We start from the raw sequence: 12,898 nt of genomic DNA, 5'->3' as shown, positions 1-12,898 counted from the left end.
AAAGAGCAAGTCAGGCCTCTTCTGGTCAAAGAGAAAGCTGCAGGAACTCGCAGACCAGCCGGCACATCTGCAGTTCAGGATTCGGAAACTGGCATAAAAAAAGACCAAGGCACCTATTTGGGCTGCGCTGAGCATGTACGAAGTAGAAAAAAAGGTTAAGAGAATCCTTTAGTTTAAAGCTACTAGCCAAATGGCCAAAACTCACTTGAATGGCCTTCTTCTTTCAACTACAGATTAGTGAGATTTAAGAAATAAATTTTCTTCTTCCTGTTGTTCAGGACACTGGTGAAGTCAGAGACGTTACAGCAGCACGCTCTTCACTGGCACTAGAGTTATTGTTGCAACGAAAGCAAAAAATACTTGCTAAGCACAAACATTTACCGAATTTCATGCGGATATATTCATATGGATCCTCTTGCCAGAGCTCTTCATCCTCATCTTTGTAGCACATTAGAGAGAATATCACTTCTTCTGTTATACTCTAATATTAGAGAAGTAAAATACATGCAAATACACATAAAATCAAATTCCAGTACAGCTTCCCTCTACTATGCACTAATTCACTAGACCTATTTTTCTGAAGAGGAAAATTCTTTTATACAATGCTCTTTTATTTTGGCTAGCAGATAAAAAGTAACAATATATGTACTTTCCTTCTGCAACAGTCCCAGACAGCTCTAATTATAGAATCTATTTTTATAATAATACAATACCACACACAAAATATACTTCAGGATATAGTCTATAAGCAACAGAACGTTGCATTCTGCTGAAGAGCCTCATCATTGCAACACTTAAAATGAGAATGAATTTCAGAGCCCTTTCTCTCAACAATCATAAAATTAACTAATTACAACAGGGGAGCTTATGATAGGAAAAAATTAAAGCAAGAAAACCACTTTTCAGGTGTTCTTAATTCACTTGCAAAAAAAGGTCCTTAAGAGACTGTTCAGCTCCTCATAATTCATGTTCCACTATCCTCATAATTCATGCTCACTATTTTTGCACTAAAATCAGTCACAAATTTCCCAATCTACAGGCAGTTCTGAAGTCTTGCAACCAATAAAACCAGGAATATGATGACTGTCTGATAGACTTTAAAAATAAAGAACTTATGGAACGGAATCTTTACTTAACAATATCTGTGATAAAAGGTAGTCATAATGCTGAAATAAAAATTTGTGTAGATATGCTATTTTTTGCCCAGATATGCTATTTTTTTTCCTTAAAACTGCAGAACTGGTAGGGTTTTTGAGGGTTTTTTTTAATCACTCTGATGACACGTGGTGTTTATGACTGGGTTTTACGCACTGACCTGTATGTGTGGCTTCATTTGCTTCCATGTGACAGAGTGAATAACGCCTTGGTTCAGATAATTTAACGTTTGCTGAAGAACACGTGGAGCAACATAGTCTTTTTGCCTGTATTGGTCTAAGATTCTTAAGAGAACCTAAAGAAACGACAAATTGATATTTTTAAATGAAGACGGAAAATTCTCTCTCACACACAGACAGGCAGAGCACTACTTCAGTGACTGTACATGAACAGATTAATTAGTTTTACAGAAGAGATACTAGTGCTAGTGATCCCTGTAATGCCTTTGATCCAAAAGCAATTTAAATATTAAGGATCTGATCCTGCAAGCGTTCGCATACTTGTCTACCTTTACTACTAGCCCCACCATGTGATCACTTGTGGTTGTGAACCAAAGATACACTTCAATATTCACAGGCTCACAGCTGAGACAGGTCTCAGCAAAATTTGGAACAGATAAGGAATAGGTACAGTGAGATTTTCAGCCTGTTAGTGGTGTCTGTGTTCGTTTTTTAAGGACAGGTCCCTAAAGATGATAAACTTCTTTGGAAGAACACTGATAAGAATAGAAGTACTAAACTAGAGAAGAAAAATAGGTTAGTACCTAAATCTGTGAATCGGAAGCGATGCAAACCCCTTAACTTCACGTTGTGGCCATCAGATCGTATCACCCAGCATGCTATCACAAACTGTCACACAAAGCTTCTTCAATATAAAGGCTTCCTCTACCAAGAAATACCTATAGTACAAAGCCACTAATCTGCCACTAATGACAGATGAACTATTAAGTGTTAAGAATTGGCACGTACATGAATAACAATGAAAATCAAGGGCAACGTGTTAGAAAATACTGAGTCATATATTTTCAGAAGGACAATTCCAATTCACGATCCTTCAAAACATTATAATAGTTCTAATTTGAACATAGCTCCTTCATTAGGAGCATTTAGTCTGATCTTAAGCCTTTTATATGATACGCTCCTTGGTCAAGAATTGTCTATATCTCATAAAGACTCTAGCATGATGTCAGCACTTAACAACTGATGAATAGGTAATGAAGGCTTAGTAACGTAATATTCAGAATAGAATTCTTATTAACTCTGCAAGGAAATGTGATAAATTAGCTTTTAAGAGCCAGAAATGGAAGAAATGTCCAGACTGTCCAGTCCATTTATCTTGAAAGTTAAACTCCCTCTGCTACACAGCCTAATCTCTTAACAGACAAACTTCTAAGTATTTCAGATGACAACTGTCCATGGGAGTCTATTTTTCCACTCAGGAGTTAAACATTGCAAGGAGTTTAGAATAGACTGTTTCCCTTTTGGTTTAATGCCTTACTACGACCATTCCTCTCCTTAGTTCTTAACATTTACATATTTACACAGAATTAACAAGCTGCTGGAAAAACTATTCTGTTGTCCAGCTGGATGGAGAAAAGTAATTTGTTTTGTGGACAATTCCGGAAATGTAGCTTAAATTTAACTTGAAGTGAAGACAAAAGCCTGGCACCCTGCGTCAAAGACACCGGAAATTTAAACTATAAGAAGTCTGCAGATGCAATGTCAGGGATATTTCATCCAGCAGCACGCTGAGGAGCCACGTGTTCTGGAAACACACATTACCCAAACACGTGTCACGGCATTCCCAGGTGTTTTTCAAGGTTTACAGGCTAAAGAGAATGAAAATCCCAGAAGTGTGAAGTGGAGAACACATGGCATTCTCCTGCTTTCTTAGGAGCCTGTTTGGAATACGTAATCCAAAAGCCTGGACGCCCAAGAGCTTTACCTGAAACTACCACTCCCAGTCATCTAGTATACGGCAGAAACAGGAGGAGCTGGGCCAAAAACACAAACCCGTGGTGCTTTCAGGCACCCAGTTGCCAGAGCCATTCCACCAAACCGGGGAGACGCTGGAAACCTGGAGCGGCCCACGGCTCAGCTGTGGCAGAAAAACTGGCAGGAATTGCCTCTCTTCCACACAACCTTACCAGGTCTGAACTCTCCCCACTGTCCCCACACCACCACGGTAAACACAAAGAATTGGCATTCCCCAACAAAAATAATTTCCTTGCAGACTGTGAATTTATGCTATTTTTTCAGAAAATACGCTTTCCAGGCATAAATTAACTTTTATTAATATTAACACAGTATCATTGGACTACTGTGCCTACGTTGTTTGAAGTAAAAGCATGTATTAAACCTGGCCTGAAAATATACCCCTCTATGAAGTGAGGCCTCAGCTTTTTCTCCCAGCTATATCAAGAAAATTTACACAGGATGCTAATATCGTTTTACCAGCACTCGTCTTTTCTGAGAATTTCCCTGCAGGGTTTTTTAAACTGCTGAAAATGTGTGATATGAGCACAATTAAAAAGCAACGTATTTTTTCAGCCAAAATGATCTAATTCAGAAACAAATGAACTAGACTCACCTGTTGTATGCCCACAGCATAGGTTTTTAAAAAAAAATCTGAGAATTCAAAGTATTCTTTAGTTACGTTTCCAGGACTTCCATATCTTTAAAAAGAAGAGGACAAAGATGTTTACATTGTGAGAAGTCTACCTTGTCAGAAAAACACTGTACTTTCTAATACACAAAAGACCTTGAGTAGTATTCCATCCCCAAAAGAATCCCTTTCCACAGGTTACTTCTAAGCCATTATTTCCCATTTCGCTTTTCTTTTCTTAGATTATCATAAGGTATGTAGTTGAGTCGTAAGCTCGGTAACTTCAATGCTTATAGATTTCTTTTAAAATCTTTCCCTGCCTTTCCATTTGAGAATATAAGCACTTGGAATCAGATGTTGTAAATAAATAAAAATGTACTTCTCCTGTAGGGTTAGTTTCTTGACATTTTAGAGAGTTTTTCACACTCTAAGGTTTCCCCAAGAGCTCAGACCAGTGCAAAGCAGAGGACAGCAGCAGGAACATCTCTCTGGTAGCCATAAACTGTTGATACATCAACTAAACTGTCTTGTCTAATTGCACCTCAAGTAACGTTACAGATTTGTAACCCAAACATAGTTTTTAATCATTTTTTTTAGTTTTTTACCGTTCAAAAAGACGAGCAACAATATGCAATGCCCACTTCTTGCATTTCCACCACACCAGCTCCGGTCTATCATCTTCATCAATTTGCAAAGTCTCCTATAAATAAACACATATATTTTAAATTAGTTTGTGTGTCTCATTGAGAGAAATGATGCTTTAAACCCTTCTGGTTGAGTAAACTAATACAAATGCACAGCATTGGTTCTTTTAATGGTTATGTAACATTCGGGAACAATGATGCTTTAAACCCTTCTGGTTGAGTAACCTAATACAAATGCACAGCATTGGTTCTGTTAACGGTTATGTAACATTCGGGAGCTTTCAAGTATCTTAATGAGTCAATATAACTGTGTATGTGCCATACCTGTACAAGGCCTGTACTTTAATTTTCAAAATGATGCATATTTAAAAAAATAGAAAGTCCCAGATACACTTGGATGCTACACAGTGGCATGTATTGTGGTTTAAAAACTAAGAATAATACTAACTCCTCCTAAAATATACACCCTGGCCATACACTAGTGCAAAAGCTATTAAAAGAATGTTCAGGTTGTGAAATAGTTTTATAAAAAGCTTAGGAAACTCCAGTGCTATTAAAAGAATGTTCAGGTTGTGAAATAGCTTTATAAAAAGCTTAGGAAACTCCAGCTAATGTTGCACACACACAAACAAGAATTTAATTATTATTTTTATTTTGTTCTTCGAGAAATACGAAGAAGAAGAGGAATGGAGACAAATTATGGGTTTTGATGAGCTTTTCATTCTTGTTTGAGAGAAACCAGCTAAAATAGATGAAAACTTCCAAAATATCCCAGATTAGAGTTTACACAGTGTCACTACCTCAGACAACGAAATTCTGACAGGTTACATGATCTTCCCGCATTTCTGTCAGAAATACCACTTATCCCAAAGATAAGAGTCTTAAATAGATGGTATCCTTTAAAAAGAACACTTCGAAAATCCTCACACTGACTGTTTCTCCAATACCAACACACAAGTGTCAGAGGTCTTTTCCAAACTAAAACTTACCGGAGGTACGTTTCTATCAATGATAGTACGGAAGATCTCCATCCACTGAGTCATAGTCTGGTTATTCACCAACTGGAGCGGCAATGCATACTGAAATAAATAAAAAAAGCAACACACCTGAGTCACAAAATAGCAATTTTCTCTGAAAAAGCTAGCAGATGTTTCTACAGTAGTTCCATTCTGAGGAAGATGAGGTTTTAAGTAAAATGAAAACTAATTAGGTTAGATATCAGTACTACTCTAATTTCATTCTTCTGGTACAATTTACAGAGGAACTTCCGAGAAGTCACTATTCAAAGAAAGTTCCTTGGTCTGAGAACTTGCTAACTCTGTTTCTTCCTCTTCTTCTTCACAATAGCCCAGCTAAATTTTAGGAACTACAGGAGTGTCTCTATTACAGGGTTTGAGTAAGCCAATAGCATTTTAGTAAGTGAAATGTACTCCTAATTCCTATATAGTCATTATGCAGCAAACCTTATTCTTCTACAAAATCCAAAGCAAAGGGACAACATTCAGGTAAGCTACTGAAAAGTAAAATAGGATCTTGGGATGTTTTTAATCCTCCTGCCCCCCGCTCCCCTTTAATAACAAACTATTTCAATTTTTTAACCCCCAGCAAGAATTTTTGTTTCTCCTTCTTTAAAAGCACTTCCTCACCAAACTCAAACCTGTGAAAGCCAAACTCATGTCTGTAAAACGCACGTGCCTCAATAAATAATTTCTGCCAAATCTTCAGAAGATAATGAGAAATGCCACCCTCTGAAGTGCACTGTTTGACAACTGTACTACAGTGTCCACTGCTGACACTTTCAGAGACCAATTAGCACAGTTTAGATCAGGTTACGTGTGACTTTATAAAAATAGAAACATTTCTGCAGTAAGCTTACAGATAGGATGTGCAGAAGTATCTAGGTTCATTAAAAATTTATTCGGGGGGATCACATGACCAGTTTTTAAGTAGAAAAATCTACAGATATCCTATCTGTATAAAAGCTGTTCATTGCACATGGATTTTCCCATCCAAATTGCTATTCTTATTCAATCACACTCATGTGCCCAGTAAAATAAAAGTTGTTTGTTTTCCTCTATACAGATGCCAACCTGAACAAGAGCATAGAAGATTTTTAAGATTTGTTTCTGAAGCAGTACAGAGTAATGGGAGTTATCAGGCAGAAGCTGGATCATTTGCTGCTGAATCCGAGGCAAAAATATTTGCATTGCTGCTATGAGAGGATCTCGCTCCTCTGCTTTTTTGTATCTGCAAAGGAAACAAAAATGTTGGTCCAGAATCCATACACTGGAGATTCTAATGCCTATTCCCCACTAGCAATTTAATTTCTATACCCTAAAAAAAAATTAATACCCAGCACTCACTCATTCACTCTCCCCTCCTCTAGCCCCCATTTCAACAATTTGTGCAAATTTGCTGGCCTGTAAATAGAAATGAAAACCAACAAGTGTTATTTTATATAAATACATCTATTGGGAGGAAGGACTAATTTTCTTTACAATTGAATTGTCAGCTCGTGGGAGAAGGCACTTGAATTTCTCTGACATTTGTACGAATGCCAAACCCTAGTTGGGTGCTGAACAACTAGGAGTGAACAGCCATTGAAAGGGAAAGACAATTCTTTTGTTTGGAAAAGATTCTCTCTCTCTCCATTTACATTTCTTTTCTGCCATTTATACACATGCTTTTAACAAGTGATAATTTGCTTTAAAAAATGAGTGAGAACTTACTACACTTCTCCTAATTTACACTTTGTGGATTTAGACTCTCAGGAGGATGGTACAGATAACAATAACCAATAGGAGCATATGACAATGACAGTACAGTATTTATGCCATAGAAGTAGAAAAGAATTTCCGTTCAAGTCTCCAGCATTTGGGGAATCTTCAAACAAAAGAAGTTACAAACATTTAAGAAACTTTCCACAGATGAGTTAAATCAGATCAAAGTACAAAGCCTCAAGAAACAAAGTCAGTAAATTCTTACAGATTATTGCTAGTATCTCTGCTTTCAAACCACTGACTGTCCTGGTTTGAGCTGACTGCTCAGGCTGGCAACAAAGAATCACACAGCCACTCCCTCGCTCCTCCCACAACCGGGAATGGGGAGCACGAAAATTAAAAAAAAAAGGCTCAAGGATTGGGTGAGGCTTTAGAAGTTTTGCAAGGAGTCATCCCTCCACCTGCTACCAAAACAACCTTGCCAGACTCAAACCCATGACACTGATGATATAAAGATGATGAACAGTTTTCATTTACTTGCAGAAAAGCAAGCGTATGACAATTATTAACTTCCATCTTCTATTTGGATTCCTTGCAGAACTTCCCGTGCTCCTAAGAATGCCGTTCTCAGTAATCAGCTGAGACTAAAAGTACTGACTCCTTGTCTACTGATGGACATCAACTTACTCATAAGTCTTCACCAGCTGATAGAGGCACAGGAGACTCCCAAGCCAACTCCCACTGTTCTGGGACTGCAAGTAGTAGCCTATCTTGTCCACCACGGCTGTCCAATGGCCGGGAAAGTCATGTTTAATGATAGCACGGAGGCACATCGTCAGCTGGGCTCTGTGGCAGGAGGGAAAAAGAAATACATTGTAAGTAAATGAGATTATGCAGTGTTTAATATTAAGGGATAGATGTAAAATCTTGGTTTGTTGGCCATAAGATGCATATTGCATTATACGTATCATAAACATTTTGATGGAACTGAAAGAGTTCTGGCAAGCGGCAGAGGAAGAGCAAGGAAAAAAAACCACAACACAGGGAATTTAAGTAAGAAACTGATTCCAGAACATTTAGCTACTTTTCTTCCTTCCTCCTCCCTCTCCACATCCATCAGGCAATATTTGAAAACAATTAACTGTTCATGAAACCAGCTAGCTTTGTACTTTGAAAAATTAATGTTTATACTTCCACAGACTTATGAGGCTGAAAGCAACCACAAAGCCACAAATTTGTACATTTTCATTAAACGATGTTGGCCTGTGTTATGATCCAACCCAGAGGTTCCTCATGAAATTACAGTTTTCCAGGGATCTTCTAGAACAGCACTTTATCAACCTCTGACGCATAAGGCATACCCAATTAGGTAAAAAAAGCATCTTCCTATTCCTTTACCTCCACACACTTTTAGATGCCACTCACAACGGTGAGGCAAGACGGGCCTGTTAATTCACTAAAGCAATGTGTGACTAAAAACACTGAGCAACAGGAACTTGAAGCTGTAAATAAATATAGTATTACAAAGTAGCTCAGTAAGAGGCCTTCACCTCCTTTTAGCTTTGTACAAACTTACCTTACTCTTCAAGCCTTTGGAGTTTGTTTTGTTGCCTATTTGGTTCCTCCTCCCCCCTTATTCTTACAATTAAACAGTGAAAAATATCAGTATTGCATCATCAGATGTTCTAGCAAAGTTTCTTTGATTTTTTTAACCTCTGGCAAATCTACAACTTTAGCCACTATTTAGAAACCCTGTACTTCATTCCAGCTGACTGACTCAGTGTTTCAAACAATCCTTTTAGATGCAGATTGTCATTGTCACAACAGGACCGTTTGAATACCAGGTTATGCAACAATGCCTGACAACTAGTCTGCAAGAAACTCTTCAAACTTCCATTATTTTGTTTTCTTTTGTTTAAAACTAACCTTGGTATTTATGACATGATGGCAGGGGAAACTACATGCCTTTATTACCTTATTGCAGAAACAACACAAGCTTTCTTACCTTGCAGCACAACCTTGCCACCGAGCACCTACTGCTTTCAGTGAGATACTAACCCGCTGCATCAGAGCGTGTTAGAAAAGCTGAACTAGAAAAGATGGTTTAGTTCACTTCCTTGCCTCAGTACAGGATATTTATACTCCAAGCATTCCTGGCAGGTGTTTGTCTAATCTATTCACAAAGACCACCAGTGACAACAATGCTGCAGCACTGTAATGCATTCTGCTGTTTTGTTATTTTTTTAAAAAAGTGTTTTCTCTAATTCCAATTTCAATGTGTAGTCATTCACTCCTCTTCCAGATATGACTACTGACAAAAAAGGTAACTAGCTGGTCGAGAGGAGGAGGAGAGAAGGGGAAGATTTTCCTCTGTTTTTCAAAGATGAACATCTATACACTACAGCCTAATCCTATCAAGCTTCACTTTAATTAGTGGTGAACTGCTGTAGATTGCAGTATGTCTATGAATCTTAACTGTTCTTCCAGCAAAAAGAGAACAGCATTTCTTCATTCTTTTAACTTTTTAAAACCAAGAATGCTAATCCACATTTAAATATTGGGACTATGTATAAAAATTGCAAGAATATGCTATCTATGCTATCTGCCCTGAGTCAGCCAAACAGACAGGCTGTCACTACAGCAGGTGTTAGAAGACACTTTAAACAACACCTTTCTAAGAGGATACATCGTATCACAGGGCTCTTAGATGAGTCACTACATTTCTGAAAAATAAGTGCACATAAATATGTTAAAACTGCTTATTATTAAGTTTTTGACACAAGTATTTGCCTCCTCTCCCAAGAAACCAAGATTCTCACGTTAACTATATTCATACTGGTACATCTGAAAACTTGAGCTACCGAAGTATCTGTACACAGTGTAAGTAAGGTACCTCACTAAGTCAGGAGAACGAATTATTCCTTCTACAATGTTATCGCGAATCTGCTGACGATCATTTTCATGAATGTTGAATGGAAAGACTGCTTCTCCAGGAGGTGGTTCACGGTCCGGCCAGTACTGTGTCACCATGTTCTTCAGGTAGATGGCAGCTAAGTATAAACACCAGGGAAATAATAATTTAATTGCAACACATCTCCATGTTACTCTGTGCTTGACATCAGTACAGTTTGAAAGCAGAACAGAGTTGAAAAGATGACTGAAAACCACGGCATGAATTCTTAACAATTACAGGCACTAAGACAATTACAGGCACTAAGAATAGCTGAGTCAGAAACCTTTTTTTTTTTTTTTAAATGATTCCACATAAGATCAGGCTCAAGTGCCTGGTCCTAAACAGAGCAGGACGGTATTTCAGTCAGCTTCTATTGGGGTAGATTCGTTATCACAGCAGTCTTCTAGATGGACAGAATATTCCATTGTCTAAACAAGCAAACAAAAAACCTACTTATCTGCATTTTTACTCATCCCTAAAACAACTACTCAAGCTTAGTAAGTGAAGTTTGGAAGGCTCATGTAAACAAACCATTGTGCACGCAGATGGGACACTCTGCTTGGGGAAATGCCCAGTATGAAATTGGCACGTGGCCTACCTTCTATTCAGGCAGAAATGTTTGTTGTGAATTCCCTAAGCTTTATCTCACTATTAGGATTTCCCATAATCCCTTAGAATTGTTCCCTTCTGTCCCACATGAAAAAACATGCAAAATAAAGCTAATCTTCAACTGAAAATAAAGCAGCATTTATGCCTCAGTACTAAAATGCCTGTAGGCATTCTTTAGGAAACATTGGAAATCTGGTGTAAGATATTAAAGGAATGTTCTTAATAAACTCTTATGTCTGTACTAATTTAGCTGATTACTAGCGAGGGTTTTAAAGTACAAATAAGACAACCTTGGGTACAATCATTTTCCTTGGTGATGACAAATTACAAAGTATGAAAACATGTAGCTTGTAAATTATTTTACAGGAGCAAGACGAAAAACAGTTCTTTGTCGATGACGTGCCAGAATATTCAGACAAGAAACAGGTCCAGAAAGACCAGCCAAACACTTTAATTTACTTTGTCCATAGAGCTTGTTGTAATACAAATTCCTGGCTTCTAAAAAATTCCCAGGGAAACATGTTGGCTTACAAATGCAATTTAAATGTGCTTTTCTATGTTGTACCCCTTCTCTGTGCAGAAATTTTAAAATTATGTTGTACATACTTGTATTTTTTTCCTGAATGATACTGAAACGAGAGATTAATTTATAAAAATAACCTTACGAAGTCTAGATTAAGCATCAAACTTTACTACAGAATGGTTTAACAATGCCATTCAAAGTTGGATTATCTTTGAAAAAATAAACGCCAGCATGACAAACAGCATATGTCAGCATGCCCCAACGCACTCAGGGGATTAATAGGATCTGTACTAAAAAAACCAACAGTGCTTCTATGGGAAATGCTGTTCCATAGGATAAAACCAGAGCAGTGAATGAAACAGCATTCATTAATTTCTTGAAAAAGCTGACTATTCTCTGTATCTACCAAAAATATTGTTCGGAAGTAGTTAAAATAGGTAATGAGAATACAGAATCTGATCTTACACAAATGTATACTCTAAAGTTAACTGCATCCCCATACCTGAACTCACACATAGCTGGGCAATCTTTCCAGACATTCTCAGACTATAAACTTGTGACTTATCAGTGATGCAACCTTCCTTCCTACCTACTTTTGTGAGTGGATGTCATAGATACTAATATGTGGCTACCTTTGACCAGGGAACTAGGGTATTTTTTTCATTTTTCAAAAATTTTCATTTTTCCACAAAACAGGATTCAAAAGGAGAAACATGTAGTTAAACAAGAGCCACCTTTTTCTTTTCTAATTCCCACTTGTCTTGGTATCACTACTTCTTTAGCACCAGGAGAAAGAATAACTAAGGCTCCCTGGGTACTCAGTTTCGAGCTGAAAACATTCTCTTTTCATATCAGTATCACAGCAATCCAGCAGGGATCACTACAAACACAGGGAAGTCAAAGCAGGACTCTACCCTACACCCACAGTGTTATCTGATCCTCATGTAGGGAAGAAAACGATGAAGACAGATCCTTTTCATCTCCATGATCAGAACAAACATGACCTTACCCACACTGCAACAGCTCAATACTCTGATGAAATAACTAAGAGACTGACTTTCTACTGCAAGAAAATGAAACAAAGGATTTCTCTCACCTGCTTGACGCACTGGAAATTCAACTTGATCTGATACTATGATTTGCAGTAGACTCGGAGCAAAGTTGATGATCTTATAGGACTGAAATACACATAAAACGCAGTTAGCAAATCATTATGTTTAAAGAAGATTGTAATACCAAAATAAGAAATACAAACCAAAGATTTTGCAGTGTGCTTTGACTCTCCTCACGAAGTGCAGAAGCCTTTGGCACTTGCATTTACCCAGATCTACAGCAATCCAAAGTACTTGTAAAAGCTACGTTACAGCACATGGGTGGAATAAGTGATTGTGACAAAGCTCTCTATAAAAATAGATTAGTGACGATGAACATTTAAATAATTCTTAGAATGCATAATGAGAAGCACTACAGATCTGTCTTCGAATTATTTAACTTAGCCTCATAAATCAAATCGATAATGACATGTGTCATTAATACATACCATTTATTTGCAAAACAGATCGTGGTATAACATCAACACTGAATTTTGAAGAGATTAAGAAAACCATTTACAATTATTTTCAAAGCATCTGCATTAGCCATATGTTATACAGCTATCTTTCAATGAGCTAGATGGATAGTGCATCTTCAC

At 37.5% G+C, this 12,898-nt stretch overlaps 1 protein-coding gene across 1 annotated transcript in view; it reads right to left on the bottom strand.

Moving 5' to 3' along the window:
- IPO8 (importin 8) overlaps nt 1-12,386 on the bottom strand; it is a gene marked incomplete at its 5' end in the record, with an annotated part of 37,426 nt that extends 25,040 nt beyond the window's left edge. The window contains 9 exon segments of the mRNA XM_009871349.1: nt 382-481; nt 1,316-1,450; nt 3,745-3,829; nt 4,365-4,459; nt 5,393-5,482; nt 6,494-6,650; nt 7,811-7,969; nt 10,017-10,173; nt 12,305-12,386. Of these exon segments, the coding sequence (XP_009869651.1) occupies nt 382-481; nt 1,316-1,450; nt 3,745-3,829; nt 4,365-4,459; nt 5,393-5,482; nt 6,494-6,650; nt 7,811-7,969; nt 10,017-10,173; nt 12,305-12,386 (1,060 nt within the window).
- Between the last annotated feature and the right edge of the window lie 512 nt (nt 12,387-12,898).

This window comes from Apaloderma vittatum, unplaced genomic scaffold (assembly GCF_000703405.1).
Source record: "Apaloderma vittatum isolate BGI_N311 unplaced genomic scaffold, ASM70340v1 scaffold13896, whole genome shotgun sequence".
Taxonomy (NCBI): domain Eukaryota; kingdom Metazoa; phylum Chordata; class Aves; order Trogoniformes; family Trogonidae; genus Apaloderma; species Apaloderma vittatum.
The sequence above is the reverse complement of the archived record's forward strand: the minus strand, read 5'-3'. Positions and strand labels throughout refer to the sequence as shown.